Below are 21,081 nucleotides of genomic sequence, written 5' to 3'. Positions count from 1 at the left end.
CCTCTATACAAATAGGTATTACGGGAGTAGATCTAACCTGAGCGATCAGCTATTCCTCATACAATCTAGCTGTATGGACCCCCCCCCCCCCTTCCCCACCCATCCTCCTTCCCGCATAACAATACTTTTGTTATGTTTTTTTGGTCTACTCAGAGATACTCTCACTAATATAAGTAATTATTTTGTTAGGGTTGTTTTGGCCTTTGATATGCAATCCAATTCTTACACAAGTTGTTGCAGCTTGTGGTCTGGTACAGTGTGATGTGGGCTGGGCAGGAGATGGATACATATGTGGACCTGACACGGACATCGATGGTTTACCAGATGCGACGTTGCCATGCAGCTCCAGACACTGTCGGAAGGTTGGTGTTCAAGGCATTATTTCCATCTCCCTTCTTTTGTACACACAGTGTAAGCAAAGGTACACCTTTCTTCCCTCCCCATTTCCCTTCTTGGGATGCTTAGAGATTGGGGTAACGATTTGGATAATGCAATCTCTTGCAATACTTCAACATCCCTAACAACAAACTTCTTTGTTTATTGTTTACAGCCCAAACTTCTTTGTTTATTGTTTTTTAGTATGCAGAATAGAGGCTCATGGAGGAGCTAGAACACAGAACAGATCAGGATGTAACAGATTGCTAACTCTAGGAACACCTTCATGGGTTGTGAATCCATGTTATTGGTTGCCAGCTGTTTGTGGTGGGAGGGGATGGGGGCGACTTCCAACGGCAGAACAAAATGAGCAGTAGAAAGAGAGAGTGGGGGCACTCCAATGGCAGGGTTGAGGGACAAAATAGATGGAGACAGAGAAATAAGGGACGTAGGGAAGAATGAGAGGTTAGGGGAAGACAAAGTGGGTGAACAAGATGGATGCATCCACAAACTCTCAATTACAGAACTGGAAGGAAAAACTTTAAACTTGGGGGAGAGTTAACAGGGGTAGAAAATATCAAGGTTTTGATTGGGTAGAAAATATCAAAATATGACCTGAGATGGTGATGAACAGCTGTCTTGAAGCCCTAGAGGGAAGAATGAGATTGAAGAGACGGAGGAACACTGGAGACCACGCAGACCAGATCATGTGCACCCTGTAGAAACCTGGGAGGTGAGGGTGAGGAGGGGAGAGGTGGGGGGGAGGGGGTGGTAAAAAGGGGACAGAGCACAGAAAAGGCTGAGGGTGCAAGACCAGAAATGTTCTTCACTTCCATTTCCCCTTTATGCATACATACATATAAACATGTCGGTGACCCTATATACGACTGAATGAAAATAATCCGACATTGGCTACCTAAAACAAAGGAGGTGTGGGGGTTAAACCGCAAATGTAAGTTGGAGAAAACATTGTGACCGAAGGTCTGTTTTGTTATCCGATTGGGACAGGATAACTGCAAGCTGGTGCCAAACTCAGGACAGGAGGATGTGGACAGAGATGGAATTGGAGATCAGTGCGATGACGATGCGGATGGAGATGGAATCAAGAATAAAGAGGTAACCTTTTCAACAGATATGATAAAGAAGTGGTTATTAAGTGTACGAACAACTTTGTACAAATGTAAGTCACAAATATCTGATGGTTTGCAATGTTTGTTAGACTTGTTTGTTTAGTTGATCTCACATGAAAAGACAATCTAAACCCACAGGACAATTGTGTGCTGGTACCCAACAAAGATCAGAAGAACTACGACAAAGATCAATATGGTGACGCATGTGACAACTGTCCATGGGTTGGAAACAATGACCAGAGGGATGCAGATAGAGATGGAGATGGAGACACCTGTGATGATGATATTGATGCAGATGGCAAGTTCACGGTTTTATTTGGATTTGCACTTTTTACAACTTTTTTTTAACCTTCTCTCCTTCTCCATCTCCTCCCTCTTTATCTTTTTTTTTCTCTCTGTCTCTGTCTCTCTGTCTCTCTCTCTCTCTCTGTCGCCACCTATCGGCCGTCGGTGCGTTGGGTGTAGCGTCATGGCGGCTGTGAGCAACTGCTCTGTGTTGTAGTGAGTTCTTTGTGAGTTTTCCTCCTCTCCTGCCCTCCCCTGCCCCCCCCCCTCCCTCTCCTTTCCATCCTGTGTACTTTGGCATTTTGTTTTCATCCTTCCTATACCTTTGTCTTCAAGAGAGAGAGGTTTGAGAGCGGACCCATTTTGGGTGCGGCCTACCGGCTTCGACGACGCTTTGTAAGCCTTTTTGTGCTTATACTGCACGTTTATTATTTATTCTAGTTTGATTTATTTCGTTTTGGTACCTACTTGTCCGGTTCGGACAAGTGGGGGGGTGTTAATTCGCTGGGATGGCGAATGCACGCTCTCGGTTAGAGGCGTTCGACAACTTAACAAGGAAGCATGCATTTGTGTGTGTTCCACCCGAAGGAACTTCCACTGAGGACATTGTTTTGTCGGTGGGGAAAATAATCGGTTGTGAAAATGTACGAGCAGCGTCGAGAATGAATCAAAAAGTTGTTGTATTTGTGTCCGATGAAAAATTCGTTCACGATGTTGTAAGTGCGGGTTTAACCACAGAGACAGGTCTCTTTGTCTTGGCGTCGCCTATGGACACTCCGTCGATGAGGGTCGTCATATCTAACGTACCCCCATTTATAACCTGCAACCAGCTGATGTCCGTTTTGTCCCGATACGGAACAGCTGTGTCAAAAATCACAATGATTCCGCTCCGGTCTCAGGATGAACGTGTTATACACGTGATGAGCTTCAGACGGCAGGTGTATATGGTGCTTCCGGATCGAGGCGATGACACGGGGTTAAACATCACGTTCAAGGTAAAGGTGAACAACCATGAGTACCAGATGTATGCGTCATCGGCCTCATTAACATGTTTTCAGTGCGGAGCTTTTGGCCATGTGAAAAGGTTTTGTCCGAAGGTATCGTGTGTAAGGTGTGGTGAAGCAGGTCATAGTGACGCTGATTGTAAAAGAGATAACACCCCGGTCTCTAACGTGCGAAACAATGTAAACCGAAATACCCGAACGGTTCCTACCGACGCTCCCTCGCACTCGAGGAGTAGGGATAATACTCCTGTTCGTCTTAGTGTAAACGACAACACCGCTGATTCGGTAAATAATGAAATAACCCCAGATAACCCACCTGTGGTGGCAGATGCTACGTGCAGTGAGGAAATGGAAGAAAATCCCATTGTGGTGACAAAGAAACGAAGAGCACCTGGTGCTTGTAACTCCAACATTACTTTGAAAAAGGTAGTGTTGGATAAAGACAGTGTGGGTGCAGACGCCCTGGAACGTCTTTCTCAGGTGTCCACAAGCTGTGTTGACACCAGGGAGAAGGAACATGAATTAATTAATTCTGAAACATTATCGGGCAGCACCGAAAACCTGGGAGAAAAAGTAGATGGTGAGACTAAAGATGATGGTGAGCCCATTAGTGAGCCGCCACCTTCACTACCTGCTGAGACCGAGCGGATTGGGAATGTCTCAGCCCCAAGCTCCTCTTTACCCCTGCAAGATCTAAATCATGACACTGGTTCGTCAACTGAGTCAGTGAACATCTCCCTGCAGGAGGGTGAAGCCGAGATTTCAGCTCCTGCTGAATGTCCCGGGTACCAGAGTGAGGATGACTCTACCATAGAACATTCCAGCAAATCTTCGGACTTGGCTGGCATCAAAATGGGGACTGGGCAGACTGATATATGTGACCCGGGCGGAGCTGTTTCTGATTTGTCAGATTCAGAGGATGAAGTTGAGATGACTGAGTTGTCTCAATCTTCATCAGATCAGTCATCCATAGCCCCTCAACTCGTTATTTCTTTTCTGAATGACACCTACCGACACCGAAATGTGATTGTAAAAGATCATTTTCCTGATTTAATTTCATTCATCCAGGCTGCAAAGGACATAATTAGGAGGCCGGATGAATTTCATTTAACAAGGTCGCTGTTTCATCGGCTTAGAAAGGCTGTTACAAAAGCAGGGAGCGAGATTTCCCAACAACCGCTCACGCCTTTTGATAATCCATGAAAAAAATCACCTTTGGAACCTTAAATATGAATGGCGGAGGTGCAAGCCAAAACCGCCAGGTTCAGGTGAAAAGTTTATTTGAGCGCAAGAAAATTGATGTACTCTTACTCCAGGAAACCCATATAATTCAAAATGTGGAGTACGACTGGTATCGCCTCTTTAAAGGACAATGTTTTTTTAGTAACATGTCTTCTTCTTCTGCTGGTGTAGCCTTTTTACTCAGACCAGGCCTAGTACCTGAGTCATGCCTCTTCCAGGAGGTGATTAAAGGCCGGTTTATTTCATTGGAACTGGTCATTAATAATTTTCGGTTTACACTATTCAACGTTTATGCACCAAGTGAGAGTGTGGACCGAAGAGCTTTCTTTTCATCTTTAATTCGACACATGCAGTCGATAGATCTCAATAATTGTATTTGCATGGGGGGTGACTTTAATTGCACCTTTAAACCCAGTATAGACCGAAATACAGCAGAACCTCATCCCGAAGGTAGTACTGATTTGTTAAATTATTTTTCGGCAGTGGGTGTGCTAGATGCATGGAGACTGCATTACCCCAACAAATCTGAGTATACTTGGGGACGATGTGCCAATGGGAGAATGACTTTCGCTAGACTTGACCGTTGGTACATAAACTCACAGTTCAGGAATGCGGTTATCTCTCCAAATCATTTTCCATCTTTGTTTTCTGATCATCATTTAGTTACCATGGGCCTCTTTTTCCCTCAACCCTTACGCAAAAGTGCATACTGGAAATTCAATACCAGTCTTCTCGAAGATGCTTTGTTTAAAGACGCCTTCCGTGCTTTTTGGGTCATCCAACTTTCAAGAAAGCCCTCTTTCTCTTCTTTAGCATTATGGTGGGATAACACAAAAGCTCAGATTAGAGTGTTTTGTCAGCAGTTTGTTTCAAATGATACTGACGTAAAAAATATAACAATGGCTTGTTTAGAAGCTGATATTATACGGTTAGAGTGTAAACTGGCTAAAGATAATATCAGAAGAGACCACAGGTTATTGGTTGAAAAGAAGGCTCAACTGAGAGAGCTGATTCAGGAAAAAGCAGCAGGCCTGTTAATTAGATTAAGAATAAACAATTTAAAGGTATCAGACACCCCGAGTAAATCTTTCTTCCAAATGGATTTTGTAAATAAGTCACCCAAAACCCTTTTCTCTGTACAAGACTTTAGGGGAAACATGGTTGCCAACCCTGGAGATGTAAGGTTGTGCATTAGAGAGTTTTTTTCAAAAGTCTATGCAAAACAAAATGTTTGTGAGCAAACCATGGAATTTTTAACTTCTCACCTTTCATCCCTAACTGAGCCTCAGTGCCTGGGCCTGGATTCAACAATTACTTTGCCTGAGCTAATGCAGGCCCTAAGTGAAATGGACTCGGGGAAAGCTCCTGGGATTGACGGCCTACCGGCAGAATTTTTCTTGGCTTTTTGGGACCTTTTGGGCCCTGAATTATTGAATGTCCTGGAATCATCCTTGGTGCTTGGAGAACTCCCACTAAGCTTCAGAAGAGCAGTGGTGTCGCTGATTCCAAAGACTGGGGATCTACGACAGATAAAGAATTGGCGGCCGGTCTCGTTATTATGTACGGACTATAAAATATTGTCAAAAGTGTTGGCCAGTCGGTTGAAGACGGTAATCGGTGATCTAGTCCACCATGATCAGAGTTACTGCATCCCAAACAGATCTATTTATGATAATATTTTTTTGATTAGAGATTTAATGGAATGTGATTGCTTGGAAAAAGATTTTGGGATAATATTCCTGGATTTGGAAAGGGCTTTTGACAGTGTGGATCATGTTTTTTTGTATCGGGTGCTAGAAGCATGTGGCTTTGGTGTCAATTTTAAGGCCTACGTGACTTTGTTGTACAACAATATATTTAGTTTATTTAAAATAAATAACGAACTCAGCTCTCCGGTACAGGTTCAAAGAGGGGTGAGACAAGGATGCCCGGTTTCTGGGTTATTATTTTCCTTGGTAATGGAATCACTCCTAATTTTATTTAGGAAAAATATTTCAGGAGTGACAGTATCCCCTGGGAGTCCTTCAGTAGTTGTATCGGCTTATGCAGATGATGTCTGTGTGGTTGTTAAGAAGGAGAGTGATATCCCAGCACTTGTTGAATGTTTAAATCTTTTTTGCCTCGCTTCTTCTTTGAAGTGTAACTGGGACAAGAGTAAGGCCTTATGGATTACCTGTCTCAAGAACATTCCACCTGGAAGAGTGCTGGTACCACCTGTGCATCTACCAACAAAGTTAAAATGGGTGGAAGACGGAGTCAAATACCTTGGGGTTTTCCTGGGATCTCCACATTACGTCCTCAAAAATTGGGACGGGATTGTTGAGCATGTCAAAAAAAGACTGGGACTGTGGAAACGAGCTCTGCCCCACCTTTCCTACAAAGGCAGGGTTCTAGTGGTGAATAATTTGGTGGCTTCTTCCCTGTGGCATAGGTTTATCTGCCTTCAGCCGCCAGAGGCACTACTAAAGGCAGTGCAGAGGCTACTCGTGGATTTTTTTTGGAGTGGTCACCATTGGTTACTACCAAATGTCATATGTAGCCCCTTGTCTGAAGGTGGCCAGGGACTGATCGACATAAAAAGTCGTATCATGGCTTTTCGGCTGTGTACCATACAGCAGTTGCTGTACAAGGAACGACTGCCAAGCCGACTTCTGGCCTATCACGTGCTGCGAAAAGCAAGCGGGCTCGGATATGGCCTTGAACTTTTCTTAGTCCAACTCCAACATGTCGACACATCTCATCTACCATCATTCTATCAGAGCCTTCTGAATGCCTGGCAAAGCCTTTCGACTAGTCGCCAGCAAGAAACCTATGCTACAAGCATGTTCGTGGAAGAACCCCTTTTTTACAACCTACTGTTTCCTGCAATTCCAAGAAGCCGAGACTTTTATCAACACTTTATTACAGCGGGCATAATCAAAGTGTTGGACCTCCGCCATGATTCTGGTTGGGGGTGGAAGACGGTGCAAGAGATAGCCGATATGACTGGAATATGGTCAAACAGAATAATCGGAAGAATACTAAAGGGAATAGTAAAGAAAAGCTTCCAACTTGGACTAAGATGAACCCAGGAAGATTTGGTGACATCCAATGACTGGCATTTTCCTGGTTTATTGGTACAGCCTAGTCACGGAGACTTGCCCCCAATTAGTGAGGGACAAAACATTTTTCAGAAATGCAGTAGTAAAGACCTGTATCGGTTATGCACTGCAGTTCTGCTTGGGAACTCACCGTTAAATGGAGTGGCCAGGTGGAAAGGGCTAATGCCGGAAGGACTCCCATCTGAGCCTGCATGGGAATCAGTATACAGTAAGCTGGTAAGCAAAAGGACAGGTGATCTCCAGTGGCGAATGATACACTGGATCATTCCATCTAATAAATTAGTGAGTCATTTCGCGCCCATATCTACGTGTTGCCAGTTCTGTGTTTACACAGAGGATGTGTTCCATGCATACGTTGATTGTGCAAGGCTTGTGCCTTTATTTCAATGGCTGAACTACATGGCTGGAAAAATGAAGATCACTTTTTCTCTGCGATCATTTATTTTTGGTTTCAATGATATGAAAGAACATGTACATATGTTGTTTTTGTTTTTAGTGGCCACGGCGAAAATGGCAATTTATTTATCAAGGAAGGAAAAACTGAAAGGAAAGCCGATTGGGCAATGTGATGTCTTGTTCTTTTTTAATGCCTTGATATCTGCAAGACTCAAACTTGAATTTTGTGATTCTGGAAGAAAGAAATGTATTGATGAGTTTATGAACATCTGGTGTTTTGATGGGATCTGCATGGTGCAGGAGAATGAATTATTGATATATTTGTAGGTTTGTTGGGATTGAATCAGTGTGTGGTTGGTTTTTCTGTTGTTGTTTTTCTTTTCTAGTTCATTGGACTGTTTTGATTTCCTGTCATTATCTCTTTTTCTTTTCTGTATTTTTGATTATTGTGCCTGTATTGAATAGTATCTTCACCGACTGGCTTGTATTTTTATATTTTTGTAATAAAAAGTCTAAAAAGTCAAAAGTCTCTCTCTCTCTCTCTCTCTCTCTCTCTCTCTCTCTCTCTCTCTCTCTCTCTCTCTCTCTCTCTCGCTCTCTCTCTCTTTTGTCTCTCCTTCTCTTTCTCTTTCATTCTCACTCCCTTTTCTCTCTCTCTATTTCTCCCTATTTTTCTCTCTTCTTCAAGACTATACATTTATTGAATTAATTAATTTGTACACTGATCACCAGTATGGCAGGACAATATTGTATTAACTGCTGGTGCATAAGTTGCATTTCCCTGCAAAACACTGCAAAAGAGGTGTGTTCAGTTAACAAGCGGCTTGCTATCACTTTCGAAGCCGATCGTTTCGTATCAACCTCTTTTCAAGCCGCTCACCTAGACGCTTGGAAAGTGGAGCCAACGATTAATAGAGGTTCTTCGTTATCTTAGTAGAAATGGCCGTTGTAGTCGGATTCAAAACGCTACTGCAACCGATGAAATGTTCAGAGGTATACCCTGCTATATATACTCATATACCATTGAAACGTGCATTTCATACTGAAAGTTTTACGATACTTTTCATCGTAATTCTTCAAGATCTACAAATTTGCAACTCATTACCGCTTTACAGATCCTTGCAGATTCTTACATTACCGCTTTACACAAAAAAGGTGCAAAAACTGATCCTTGCAACTACAAACCAATCAGCCTGCTCCCAATAACCAGCAAAGTCATGGAATCAATCATCACTTCTGACATCAAATGCTTCCTCTTCTCCAATGGCTTGATCTCTGATCATCAATTTGGATTCAGACCAGGTCATTCTACTCTGGACATGCTGATTCTGCTGTCTCAACAATGGATGGAGGTCCTCAATGCTAACCAGGAAATCAGAGCTGTCTCCCTTGACATATCTCGCACCTTTGATACAGCCAGGCACCCCGCTCTGCTCACCAAACTCTCCTCCTATGGTATCCATTGAAACCTCCACACATGGCTTGCTGGCTTCCTCTCTGGTCATAGGCAACGTGTGGCCCTGAATGGGTTTCTCTAATCTCCCCTCCTGTTCAGGCTGGAGTTCCCCAAGGTAGTGTTCTGGGCCCTGTGCTATTTCTGGTCTTCATCAATGATCTCTCCGACTCTCTGGAAAATCCCCTCTATCTCTTTGCTGATGACTCCACCCTGTGCCGCTCCACATCTCAACCTTCAGATCAGCAGGCAGCAGCCTCTTCCTTCTCTGCAGACCTGGACAATATCACAATCTGGTCAAACAAGTGGAACATGTCTTTCAATCCTGACAAATCTCACACTCTCACTTTGTCTTTCCGAAAAGACCGACTCAAAAACCCTCCCATCTACTTTCTCAACAATCCTCTCCAAGAAGTTCTGTCACTCATGCTTTTGGGTCTCACTATCTGCCATGCTCTTTCCTAGGAAAACCACATTTCCAAGCTGGCCTCCAAAGCCAGTCGCCTTCTGGGCACTTCTGAGCTCCTCACCACATACAAGGCTTTCATCCACAGCTCAATGGAATACTGCTCTCCCCTCTGAGCTGGTGCTCCTGCCTCACACCTAGCTTTGCTTCATGCTGTTCAAACCAAAGCTTTCAGAATCATTGGAATCTCCAATGATGAAGGCGATTCTAAGGGCCTTTGTCTCATTCACTGCAGGTAGGTGGTCTGTCTGTCTTCTTCCGACTCCTCCTTGTGGCCTTGCTTCCCCAGCTCTGTCTGTGTTCTGTCCCTCAAATATTCCTTCAGGTCGCACAACATCTGCCAGCAACCCTCTTATGGTGAAACTGCCAAAATCAAGACTCTGCTCACCTTCACTCTTTCATTCCTCTTTTCTCCCGCCTCTGGAACAAACTCCCACACTCTCTTCAATCCCACTCCTCCCTCCAGGTCTTTAAAACAGCTGTTCACCACCATCTCTTATCTCCCCCCATCCAAAACCTTGATCTTTTCTACCCCCATTAAAACACTCCAAATCCACCACTTTCAATCTCCAACTTATTTCCTTAAATTCCTAGTAGTGTCAATTTGTTTTAAACCGTGTACCCCTCCCTCCTCCCCAACCCTCCCCCATCTACAGATCTACCGACGTCCCTGTTCTCTACTGTTGTTGTGCCTGTGTGCTTCCCTCTCTCTCCCCCTCTTGTCTCCGGCTCCCTTTATTCATTGTATGTTTATGGGTCTGTGCCTGTTCTCGTGTGTAATGCGTTAGCCTTGACTCTGTATACAAACCCCCCCCCCCCCCCAAAAACCTCCTACCCTCCCCCCAAATGCACAGCTCGTGGTATTATGTCCATGTATAAGCTTGGCAAGGGGCTTCTCATTCTGACTCGCCATTTCTTTATCTTTCTTTCCCTCTTCCTCGTACTCTGTAGCCGCTGCTAATGCAATAAATGATTTTGGGGAAGTTGTCACAAGAAAATCAAGTAAAACTGAAAATGATGGCCCGGACAGCATTTGCCTGGGTACCACAACAGCATTGTTTCCATGGAGACGGCCATGTTGTTAAGTGGTACCGAGCTCTCCATTCCGCTAGAGTGCTTGCTTGACCACTTAGAATCAAGCAATCCGCTTGCTAACGGAACACCCTCAGATGTAGCTTTAAGCATGATACGATTTACATGACTAGTGAGGTACCCGTGCTACGCATGGGTGGGAGGCCATAAACAAACAGACAATGCAGAAACGGCGAATGCTAAAGCATGAAACCAATAAATTCCACATTCCTGTAGCATCTTCAGTCGCACGTCAGACATGGACAGCAAGTTCGTGAAGGAATTCCATGAAAAACGTACCAGTTTGCAAAGAAACAGGTACGTGTGTTCCATTCCCAGTCAATGGCGAATCTGCATATGGCGATCATCGAATTTCACGTTGAGAACGTAAAACCATCACTGCATTTCGTCATTCACTTGAACTCGATATCTCTTTTTTCATTCCAAACAGCATAACTCCAATCACAAATACACATTAATATAATAAACTTTTAACAACATTCGTGACATAAACAAATATTTAAATCCTGATGTGAAGTTCTGTATGGGTGGGTGAATACAATTACGAATTCAAAATCGTAATTGTATTCACTAAATTCCAATCATCAATTGATACTTTAACAAAACGATTAACACAATTAACGTTTAACGATTCAACATTATGATTGAATGACAGTTGTATTTGGATATTATCAAACCCGTGCATTGCCGTCATCTGTCCACTTCTGCATTCGCGGCAGGTTCATAATTCTCATCAAAATCTAAACAGTATTTGTAGAATTTCAATAAAAGCCACATCACTGTTCATATCGGTAAATATTATTCCATCGTGTTTGGAAAAACTGGAAAATTGGGGAAAAAAATTGGAAAAACAATATAGCCTATTTTACTCCAAGGGGCCCCAGGAATACCCATCCAAAATATCGTTGCGATCGGTTCAGCCGTTTTTGCGGTACATTGGAACGGACATTTGGTGAATTATAGTAAGATAATGATTTTTTCCCCTCCTGCCATCACCAATCCATGGGTTTATCGCAAGGAAATGTTGCTGGTGTTTTGCAGGAGTAACCAATAAGCAGGACAACTGCCCAGAAGTTGCAAATACAGATCAGTCAGACATTGATTCGGATGGTATTGGTGATGTGTGTGACAGCTGTCCGTACATGAGCAACCCGAAACAGGTATGCATCACACATCACTGGTACATTATGTTTTCCATTTATTCTTCAGTTTTGTTTTCCTTCACGATCTTCTACCTTTTCCCACAGCTGGACAGTGACAGCGATCTGATTGGAGATGACTGTGACTCAAATATAGACAGGTACAAGTCCATGATAAAAATATACCAATCCTGGGTAGATCCAACAATTATACCTTGGTTGAGAACAGGGGCATAACTTGTGGCAAACAATATGACGACTAGGTCAATTGTTGATCATGTTGATTCATCTTTGGCTCCTCAGAGATGGCGATGGGCACCAAGACTCACAAGACAATTGCCCGGAGGATGCAAATTCATCGCAGGTGGACTCAGATCGAGATGGACAAGGAGATGAGTGTGATGATGATGACGATAATGATGGTATTCTGGACTCAAACATACCTCGACCTGACAACTGCCGCATTATCCCCAATCCTGACCAATTAGACAGTAACGGTGAGTGGATGAGGAGCCATTTTGAGATGCAGCCCGTTGATGAATATCTTCCCTGAAATGGGTATATGTATTTAATGTGATGTAAGTATTTCTAAAGAGATTGTTCTGATGTCAAAAAATAACAAAGCAGCCGATCTTGATTTAACATTAAAAGAGATAAAACATTTGAATCAAGTGTTGATGAAATATAAGTACACATCTTGCACTCGGACCCCTTCCAGGTGACGGTGTGGGTGACGCCTGTGAAATGGACTTTGATAACGATACAGTGATCGACCGCCTGGATATTTGCCCGGAAGATTCCCAGATCACTATGACAGACTTCCGTGCTTATCAGACAGTTGTGCTGGATCCTGAGGGAGATGCCCAGATAGACCCTCATTGGGTGGTGCTTAATGAGGTAAGATCCACAAGGCATCAACGACCGCTATTTTGTACATCATTTTGATTCGTCGTAAACTCTTTTTGTGGACTCCACTTGGTCATTTATTAACTTGTTAACTTAAACAGTATTGTTGAGAAATGAAGCAAAGCTGCAAACTTTTGTAATCACAGAAGGTTGAGGCACATTAAAGTCCTTATCTGTGATAGTGGAAGGCCTTGTGAAGGCCGAAACACCATGTGTAGTCCTGCAGTCAGTTTTTCACCCATGTGTGGTACCATGTGTAGTCCTGCAGTCAGTTTTTCACCCATGTGTGGTACCATGTGTAGTCCTGCAGTCAGTTTATCACCCATGTGTGGTACCATGTGTAGTCCTGCAGTAAGTTTTTCACCCATGTGTGGTACCATGTGTAGTCCTGCAGTCAGTTTATCACCCATGTGTGGTACCATGTGTGGTCCTGCAGTCAGTTTTTCACCCATGTGTGGTACCATGTGTAGTCCTGCAGTAAGGTTTTCACCCATGTGTGGTACCATGTGTAGTCCCGCAGTCAGTTTTTCACTCATGTGTGGTACCATGTGTGGTCCTGCAGTCAGTTTTTCACCCATGTGTGGTCCTGCAGTCAGTTTTTCACCCATGTGTGGTACCATGTGTAGTCCTGCAGTAAGGTTTTCACCCATGTGTGGTACCATGTGTAGTCCTGCAGTCAGTTTTTCACCCATGTGTGGTACCATGTGTAGTCCTGCAGTAAGGTTTTCACCCATGTGTGGTACCATGTGTAGTCCCGCAGTCAGTTTTTCACTCATGTGTGGTACCATGTGTGGTCCTGCAGTCAGTTTATCACCCATGTGTGGTACCATGTGTCGTCCCGCAGTCAGTTTTTCACTCATGTGTGGTGCCATGTGTGGTACCAAAAAAAAAAACCTCCTACCCTCCCCCCAAATGCACAGCTCGTGGTATTATGTCCATGTATAAATAAGCTTGGCAAGGGGCTTCTCATTCTGACTCGCCATTTCTTTATCTTTCTTTCCCTCTTCCTCGTACTCTGTAGCCGCTGCTAATGCAATAAATGATTTTGGGGATGTTGCCACAAGAAAATCAAGTAAAACTGAAAATGACGGCCCGGACAGCATTTGCTCGGGTACCACAACAGCATTGTTTCCATGGAGACCGCCATGTTGTTAAGTGGTACCGAGCTCTTCATTCCGCTAGAGTGCTTGCTTGACCACTTAGAATCAAGCGCTTGCTAACGGAACACCCTCATGCATGATACGATTTACATGACTAGTGAGGTACCCGTGCTACGCACGGGTGGGAGGCCATAGACATACAGACAATGCAGAAACGGCGAATGCTAAAGCATGAAACCAATACATTCCACATTCCTGTAGCACCTTCAGTCGCACGTCAGACATGGACGCAGGGTGATATCATCATGCATTCATCGCATTCATCGCATCGCATTCATCTGCAGTTAGTTTATCACCCATGTGTGGTACAATGTGTGGTCCTGCAGTCAGTTTATCACCCATGTGTGGTACCATGTGTGGTCCTGCAGTCAGTTTATCACCCATGTGTGGTACCATGTGTGGTCCTGCAGTCAGTTTATCACCCATGTGTGGTACCATGTGTGGTCCTGCAGTCAGTTTATCACCCATGTGTGGTACCATGTGTGGTCCTGCAGTCAGTTTATCACCCATGTGTGGTACCATGTGTAGTCCTGCAGTCAGTTTATCACCCATGTGTGTTACCATGTGTAGTCCTGCAGTCAGTTTATCACCCATGTGTGGTACCATGTGTAGTCCTGCAGTCAGTTTATCACCCATGTGTGGTACCATGTGTAGTCCCGCAGTCAGTAAACTAATGTGTGGGACATCTTTTGAAGACTCTGAAAGATAAACAAGTTATTTGTATATAATATGAGTTCCCTTCCATACAGGAGGAGTCCCATCATGCCTGCGCTGTGGTTGGTTGTCCGTGCTTTATCTTTTTTAAATGCTGAGCATCAAGCAAGGAACCAGCACATAGTCAAGGCTCGTGGAAGAGCTAGAACACAGAACAGATCAGGACGCAACATAACAAAAGGAACAGCAGAAAGAGAGGGGGGAGGAGGGGGATGCCAACAGCAGGGCCGAGAGACAAAATAAACGGAGACGGACAAACAAGGGATGTGGGTAATGATGTGGGGTAGAGGAGAACGCGAGGAGTGGACAAGATGGATACAGAAGCGAAATTTCGGGGGAGTGGTGGAGGATCGTTGAACAGGTATCGACTTGACTGAGACCGTGTAGACTGTTTCTAAAGTCTTTCGTATGACTCGATCAAGGTGTGAACCATCGACCTCCCAGACTCACAATGGCTGATTATGCCACCTAACCATTGTGCCATTGCGTCTGATGTTTGGTTTCCTGTTATTGTAGGGGATGGAGATTGTGCAGACAATGAACAGTGATCCTGGCCTTGCTGTTGGTAAGTATACTCCGAATTTTATATAAAGGATATTTGTTTAGCTCCTATAATGTTTCCTCATAAATGTGGACCTCTTTCAATGTTATCGAGGGTATAAAAATTGGGCTCACAGATTTGGGCCTAGAGCTACGCACATTCGCCTCTAAGCAAATCTGGATTCAAATCTTGACCCGGCTATAAACTGTCATCCTGGTGTTTCAGAGGCAGGGTGATTGATCAATGTGCACGCCGTCCCTCAGATGGACGTTAAACTGGATATGCCATCTGCCGGCATTAGTTGGTGGACGTTAAATATCCCACTGCAACGAGTAGGCCTGAACAAATTCCTGCCCTGACTGCTGCTGGGAAGGCGATACGACAAACTATCTCGCATAACTCTATCTGATCAAAAATTGCAATTCATATCACCTGGGTGATCTTAAGGATTCCTCCATTATGCACTGCTCTTCAGAGTCAATGAGCCACATGGACTCTTCAGTTAATCACTCATTCTTTACCTTCTTCATCAGTCCAGACTTTCTCTTAATAGTGTTGGCTTAGCGGTGAGGGTGCCGGCTTGGGATACCTCAGATCCTGGGTTCGAATCCCGATCGATTGCTGAATTAACGCCAGGGGGGTTGACTCAGCCTGTCATCTCAGCCTGTCATCCTTCCGAGGTCGGCAAATTGAGTACCAGATTGCTGGGATGAATGATCACGGTGTGTACCCCGATTTAGAATAGGTACACCGTATCCCTGCGCATCGTAAGAGGTGACCAAGGGTTGGCGTCAGGAAGGGCATCCGGCCATAAAAGCATTGCCTCAAACAGGAAACCATGATTGTCATGGGGCCCGCAAGGCTAACCCCGCTCCAGCGGGGAAAATGGCCTTAAAACGATCATTCATTTTTATACCCTTTCCTCCAAAGCCTGGTGTTGGCTTAGCGATTAGGGTGCTGGCTTGGGATCCTAGGATCCTGGGTTCGAATCCCGGTCGATCGCTGAATTAACACCAGGGGGGCTGACTGAGCCTGTCATCCTTCTGAGGTCGGCAAATTGAGTACCAGCTCACTGTTATTCCCTGTGTGTCGCAAAAGGCGACTAACAGTGTTGGCGGCAGGAAGGGCATCCGGCCATAAAACATTGCTTCAAAAAGGGGACCACGGTACCAAAAAAAGCCAACCTCTGCTCTGCAGGGAAAAATGGCCTCTCAAGGTGGTCTCTCTCTCATACCCTTTCCTCCGATATGTGTAACTGACTTCCTCCTGCTTCGGTCCTATTCCACTTTTCATTCCATTCCTTTGCGGCTAAAGCTCAGGGTTAAACCTGAACACAGGTTGAACCCTGTGTTCAACTCAAGTCTTATGCTCTTCTATTAAGTTCCATTTGTTTTGCAGCTCCTCTCATTTCAGGAATGCAGCATTATAATGTTTTCTGGATACAAGTTAAGTAGGGCTATAGGATTCCTTATACACATGCATTAATGTATCCAGGTTACACGGCGTTCAATGGTGTCGACTTTGAGGGCACGTTTCATGTAAACACGATAACGGATGACGATTACGTTGGATTCATCTTTGGCTACCAGGACAGCTCGAGCTTCTACGTGGTCATGTGGAAACAGACAAAGCAGGCGTACTGGCGAGCCACTCCTTTCCGGGCCATTGCTCAGCCGGGCTTGCAGCTCAAGGTCGTGTGGATACGTTTGTCGCTTATTTAAATGCTAATTCGCACCTGCTTTATGTTCATAGGTACAACATTCAGTCAATTAACAAAAATAAAAATAGTTTAACCTGGGAAACCTCTGCAAAATAGGAAAAGCTCAATGTGACCCACTGATAACTCAATATGTTTGTGTTCTATAAAGCTTCCTTCATCATAATGATGTTAGGCCAACAGAAGTAGCTAACCCCAGTCGGTACGTGCACTACATGAACAAAAGTATGTGGACACCCAAACATCACACATCTCATTCCAAAATCATGGGCATTAATATGGAGTTGGCCCCCTTTTGCTGCTATAACAGCCTCCACTCTTCTGAGAAGGCTTTCCACGAGATGTTGGAACATTGCTGTGGGGATTTGATTCCATTCAGCCACAAGAGCATTAGTGAGGTCGGGCACTGATGTTGGGCGATTAGGCCTGCCTCGCAGTCGGCGTTCCAATTCATCCCAAAGGTGTTCGATGGGGTTGAGGTCAGGGCTCTGTGCAGGCCAGACAAGTTCTTCCACACCGATCTCGACAAACCATTTCTGCGTGGACTTCACTTTGTGCATGGGGGCACTGTCATGCTGAAACAGGAAAGGGCCTTCCCCAAACTGTTGCCACAAAGTTGGAAGCACACAATCGTCTAGAATGTCATTGTATGCTGTAGCATTAAGATTTCCCTTCACTTGAACTAAGGGACCTAGCCCGAACCATGAAAAACAGCCCCAGACCTTTATTCCTCCTCCACCAAACTTTACGGTTGGCACTATGCATTCGGGCAGGTAGCGTTCTCCTGGCATCCGCCAAAGCCAGATTCGTCCGTCGGACTGCCAGATGGTGAAGCATGATTCATCACTCCGGAGTACGTGTTTCCACTGCACCAGAGTCCAATGGCGGCGAGCTTTACACCACTCCAGCCGACGCTTGGCATTGCACATGGTGATCTTAGGCTTGTGTGCGGCTGCTCGGCCATGGAAACCCATTTCATGAAGCTCCCGACGAACAGTTGTTGTGCTGACGTTGCTTCCAGAGGCAGTTTGGAACTTGGTAGTGAGTGTTGCAACTAAGGACAGACGATTTTTATGCGCTACATGCTTCAGCACCTGGTGGTCCCGTTCTGTGAGCTTGTGTGGCCTACCACTTCGCGGCTGAGCTGTTGTTTCTCCTAGACGTTTCCACTTCACAATAACAGCACTTACAGTTGACCGGGGCAGCTCTATCAGGGCAGAAATTTGAGGAACTGACTTGTTGGAAAGGTGGCATCCTATGAGGGTGCCATGTTGAAAGTCACTGAGCTCTTCAGTACAGCCCATTCCACTACCAATGTTTGTCTTTGGAGATTGCATGGCTGTGTGCTTGATTATATATACCTGTCAGCAATGGGTGTGGCTGAAACAGCCGAATCCACTAATTAGAAGGGGTGTCCGCATACTTTTGGTCATGTAGTGTACCTCAAGCTCAATAATAATGCTGCAACATTTTCTCGAGGTTGACTGACGATGATTGCCTACTTGATTGAGCGTTACATGGGTCATGTCCCCCTTATACTAAATTATTTCTGGAGATGGTAAAATACCATCAAACAATGATATGCAACATCCGGACTTAATTTTAGCGCAAAGGCTGTGGTAGTCTCACGGTTTAACACTCATTCTAGTGAGTATAACTATAGCGAGAATGCCACCTGTCTGGCAGATGGTGAAATCTAGCACTGGGCCCGGAGAGAATCTGCGAAATGCGTTATGGAATACAGGTGACACAGAAGACCAGGTGAAGTTGCTGTGGAAAGATCCCCGCAACATAGGGTGGAAGGATAAGACCTCGTACCGCTGGCATCTTCAGCACCGGCCGCAGGTTGGCTACATCAGGTGCGTTTTCTCGCAAAGTCTCTGTCATCAGGTGCACGAAAACCATTGGTACACGCTTTGGTATCAATGAAAAATGATGACCTCGATTTTACTCACCCTTCAAATACCATGGTTACATTGTATGATTTTTGTCTGCTGAGGAATGTCTTGACGTTTATAATGTAAGTCTTCTTGTGCAGGGTGAAGCTGTTTGAAGGAGCAGCAATGGTGGCTGACTCTGGTGTGATCCTGGACACAACGATGCGAGGTGGACGCCTGGGGGTCTTCTGCTTCTCCCAGGAGAACATCATCTGGTCCAATTTGCACTACCGATGCAATGGTGAAACGATGTGCAAACGCACACATACACACTCACAGACAGGACAAAGTGTACAATTAACCTCTAACATACTCTTTAGGAAAGAAAGACTACTTTGTTTTCGTTTTTGGTGTTTCCTCACTCGATAAATACATAAATCTTTGTTACCTTTGTCACCAAAGGTGGGTGGAGGTTATGTTTTCACCCCCTGTCTGTTTGTCTGTCTGTGAACAAGATATCTCAAAAAGTTGTAGACGGAATCGGCCGAAATTTGGCGGAGAGGTAGTGTGTGTGGCAAGGACGAAATGATTAGATTTTGGTGAAGATCCCGATTCGGATCCGGCTACTATAATTTTAAAGTGATTCTTCACCATTGGGAGATGGGGCCAAAAACGATACATAGCAGGATATCTCAAAAAGTTATGGACGGATTTGGACGAAACTTGTTGGACCGGTTGGGTGTCTGACAAGGACGATTCGATTCGATTCGATTTTGGTGAAGTTCTGAATATGGATTCGGATACAATAATTATTTAATTTTTAAGTGATTCTTCACCATTGGGAGATAGGGCCAAAAACGATACATAGCAGGATATCTCAAAAAGTTATGGATGAGTTATGACTAAACTTGGTGCAAGAGTTCGTTAGGTGATGAGAAGAAGCCGATTAGATTTTGGTTCAGGTCCGAATCCAGATTCGGTCTATCAGTGGGATACAAAACGTAAACTGTTCAGCCTGGCGGAGGTGTGCACTCTACCGAGTGTCGTTATAGTTTAGGCTCATGCGTTGCTTGATGTATGAGGGCTATTCTCACGAAAGTTACACTTTGACACACATTACAGAACACCAGATCCTGGAGTATTGCTTCCACATTGTGAATGATAATAGAGATTTCGACATCAGGCTCACTCAATACTAGTCAATGCTCCTGTGGGGTAGAGGCCTTCACTCCATCGATCTTTGAAGGCGCGATCATCACTGATCACCCCACACTGCCACGACCCAATCTAAACCACTCACAACGTGATGGAGCATCATGAAACTTTGTTGCAATGTTGTGATGAATTCCAGGACACTCAACCTATCCTTGATCAACAAACACCACCATTTTTCATTCCCCTTACAGCATCATCAAAAGCAATCTTGGTTTTTGTGTATACCTTGAGCGAACCAGGGGCATTTCTGCATGACAATCTTCTGCAGAAAAAGTCATCTTTCAGATGTAAAATTGAGAGGCAAAAGTGTAACTTTTGCAAGATGCATCTTTGTAAAGTAGAACACACGTTCCTCCAAAATTTGCTTTGTATGAAATGGGATGACTGACGAAATCAGAAATCGGTTCAACCAGGGTTAAGGCTGTAACCTGAAGAATAATGGTGTCTCAACTCAAAATATTCACATTGATGGATATAACCAAGTACCAACAAGTAGGCCAGCAACTAACAACAGAGCAAACAGATTGATAGAAAGACAAAATTAGATGTTTTTTTTTAAACAAGGATCTAGGCTCATGGAGGAGGTAAACGACAAAGGGCGGTAGGTTTACAGACAAAGAAAGGGTATGAGGGGTTGTACATACACAGAGAGGAATGGAGGAAAAACACAAAATGAGGAACAAGGACAGGAACAGAATGGGAAAGAATCAGCCTGTGCAGACAAGATTGTGGAGGTGCTTGGTGAGCATGTGAGGTTGTGATGGGTCGTGCATTTGAAAGACTGAAGCAAGGAGAATGAGACAACAGGCACAGGGAGACGATTCCACGATCGGGAGAATAAGGGGATGAATGAATGCTGGTGGGCAACCAAGGTGGACTATGTGATGGTGGGCAGACGAGGGTTTTCTTAAGGAATGCTTGTGACCTGGGGTCCCTTGGGGAGGGCAGTGGTAGGAGAGGGCAGACTGAGCAAGGCCATATGCAAGCTTGTCTAAAATAGAGATCCTAGCATCTTGCTGCTGGTGGGAAGGGTGGCAGTCCTTGGGAATCTCCCTCCTGTCTTAAGATTCAATCGTGCAGAAGGCCTCATTTTCGACTATCTCAACAGGAGCAAGGTGAAAAGCAGGAGCAGCAGCCCAGAGTCAGAAGCCATAGTCCATGGGGCTCCATATGGAATCTGTGGGCACTGCGAGAAGGTCGGTGTGTGGAGCTCAGGAATGCCTTCTCTCTACTGAGAACACTCAGACCATGACGAGCCTTCGATACCA

At 44.7% G+C, this 21,081-nt stretch overlaps 1 protein-coding gene across 2 annotated transcripts in view; it reads left to right on the top strand.

Annotated features, from left to right (window-relative positions):
• LOC137421978 (cartilage oligomeric matrix protein-like) overlaps positions 1 to 21,081 on the top strand; it is a 140,598-nt gene that overhangs the window by 118,737 nt on the left and 780 nt on the right. For both annotated transcript variants that reach the window (XM_068108614.2, XM_078773025.1), the window contains 11 exons: positions 258 to 362; positions 1,384 to 1,491; positions 1,644 to 1,803; positions 11,586 to 11,704; positions 11,792 to 11,844; positions 11,987 to 12,180; positions 12,402 to 12,580; positions 14,980 to 15,028; positions 16,499 to 16,695; positions 18,408 to 18,580; positions 18,760 to 18,899. In XM_068108614.2, coding sequence (XP_067964715.2) covers positions 258 to 362; positions 1,384 to 1,491; positions 1,644 to 1,803; positions 11,586 to 11,704; positions 11,792 to 11,844; positions 11,987 to 12,180; positions 12,402 to 12,580; positions 14,980 to 15,028; positions 16,499 to 16,695; positions 18,408 to 18,580; positions 18,760 to 18,899 — 1,477 coding nt within the window. The remainder of the gene's footprint in view (positions 1 to 257; positions 363 to 1,383; positions 1,492 to 1,643; positions 1,804 to 11,585; positions 11,705 to 11,791; positions 11,845 to 11,986; positions 12,181 to 12,401; positions 12,581 to 14,979; positions 15,029 to 16,498; positions 16,696 to 18,407; positions 18,581 to 18,759; positions 18,900 to 21,081) is intronic.

The sequence above is a fragment of the Myxine glutinosa genome, chromosome 2, assembly GCF_964187855.1.
Source record: "Myxine glutinosa chromosome 2, kmMyxGlut1.1, whole genome shotgun sequence".
NCBI classification, from domain to species: domain Eukaryota; kingdom Metazoa; phylum Chordata; class Myxini; order Myxiniformes; family Myxinidae; genus Myxine; species Myxine glutinosa.
The sequence above is the reverse complement of the archived record's forward strand: the minus strand, read 5'-3'. Positions and strand labels throughout refer to the sequence as shown.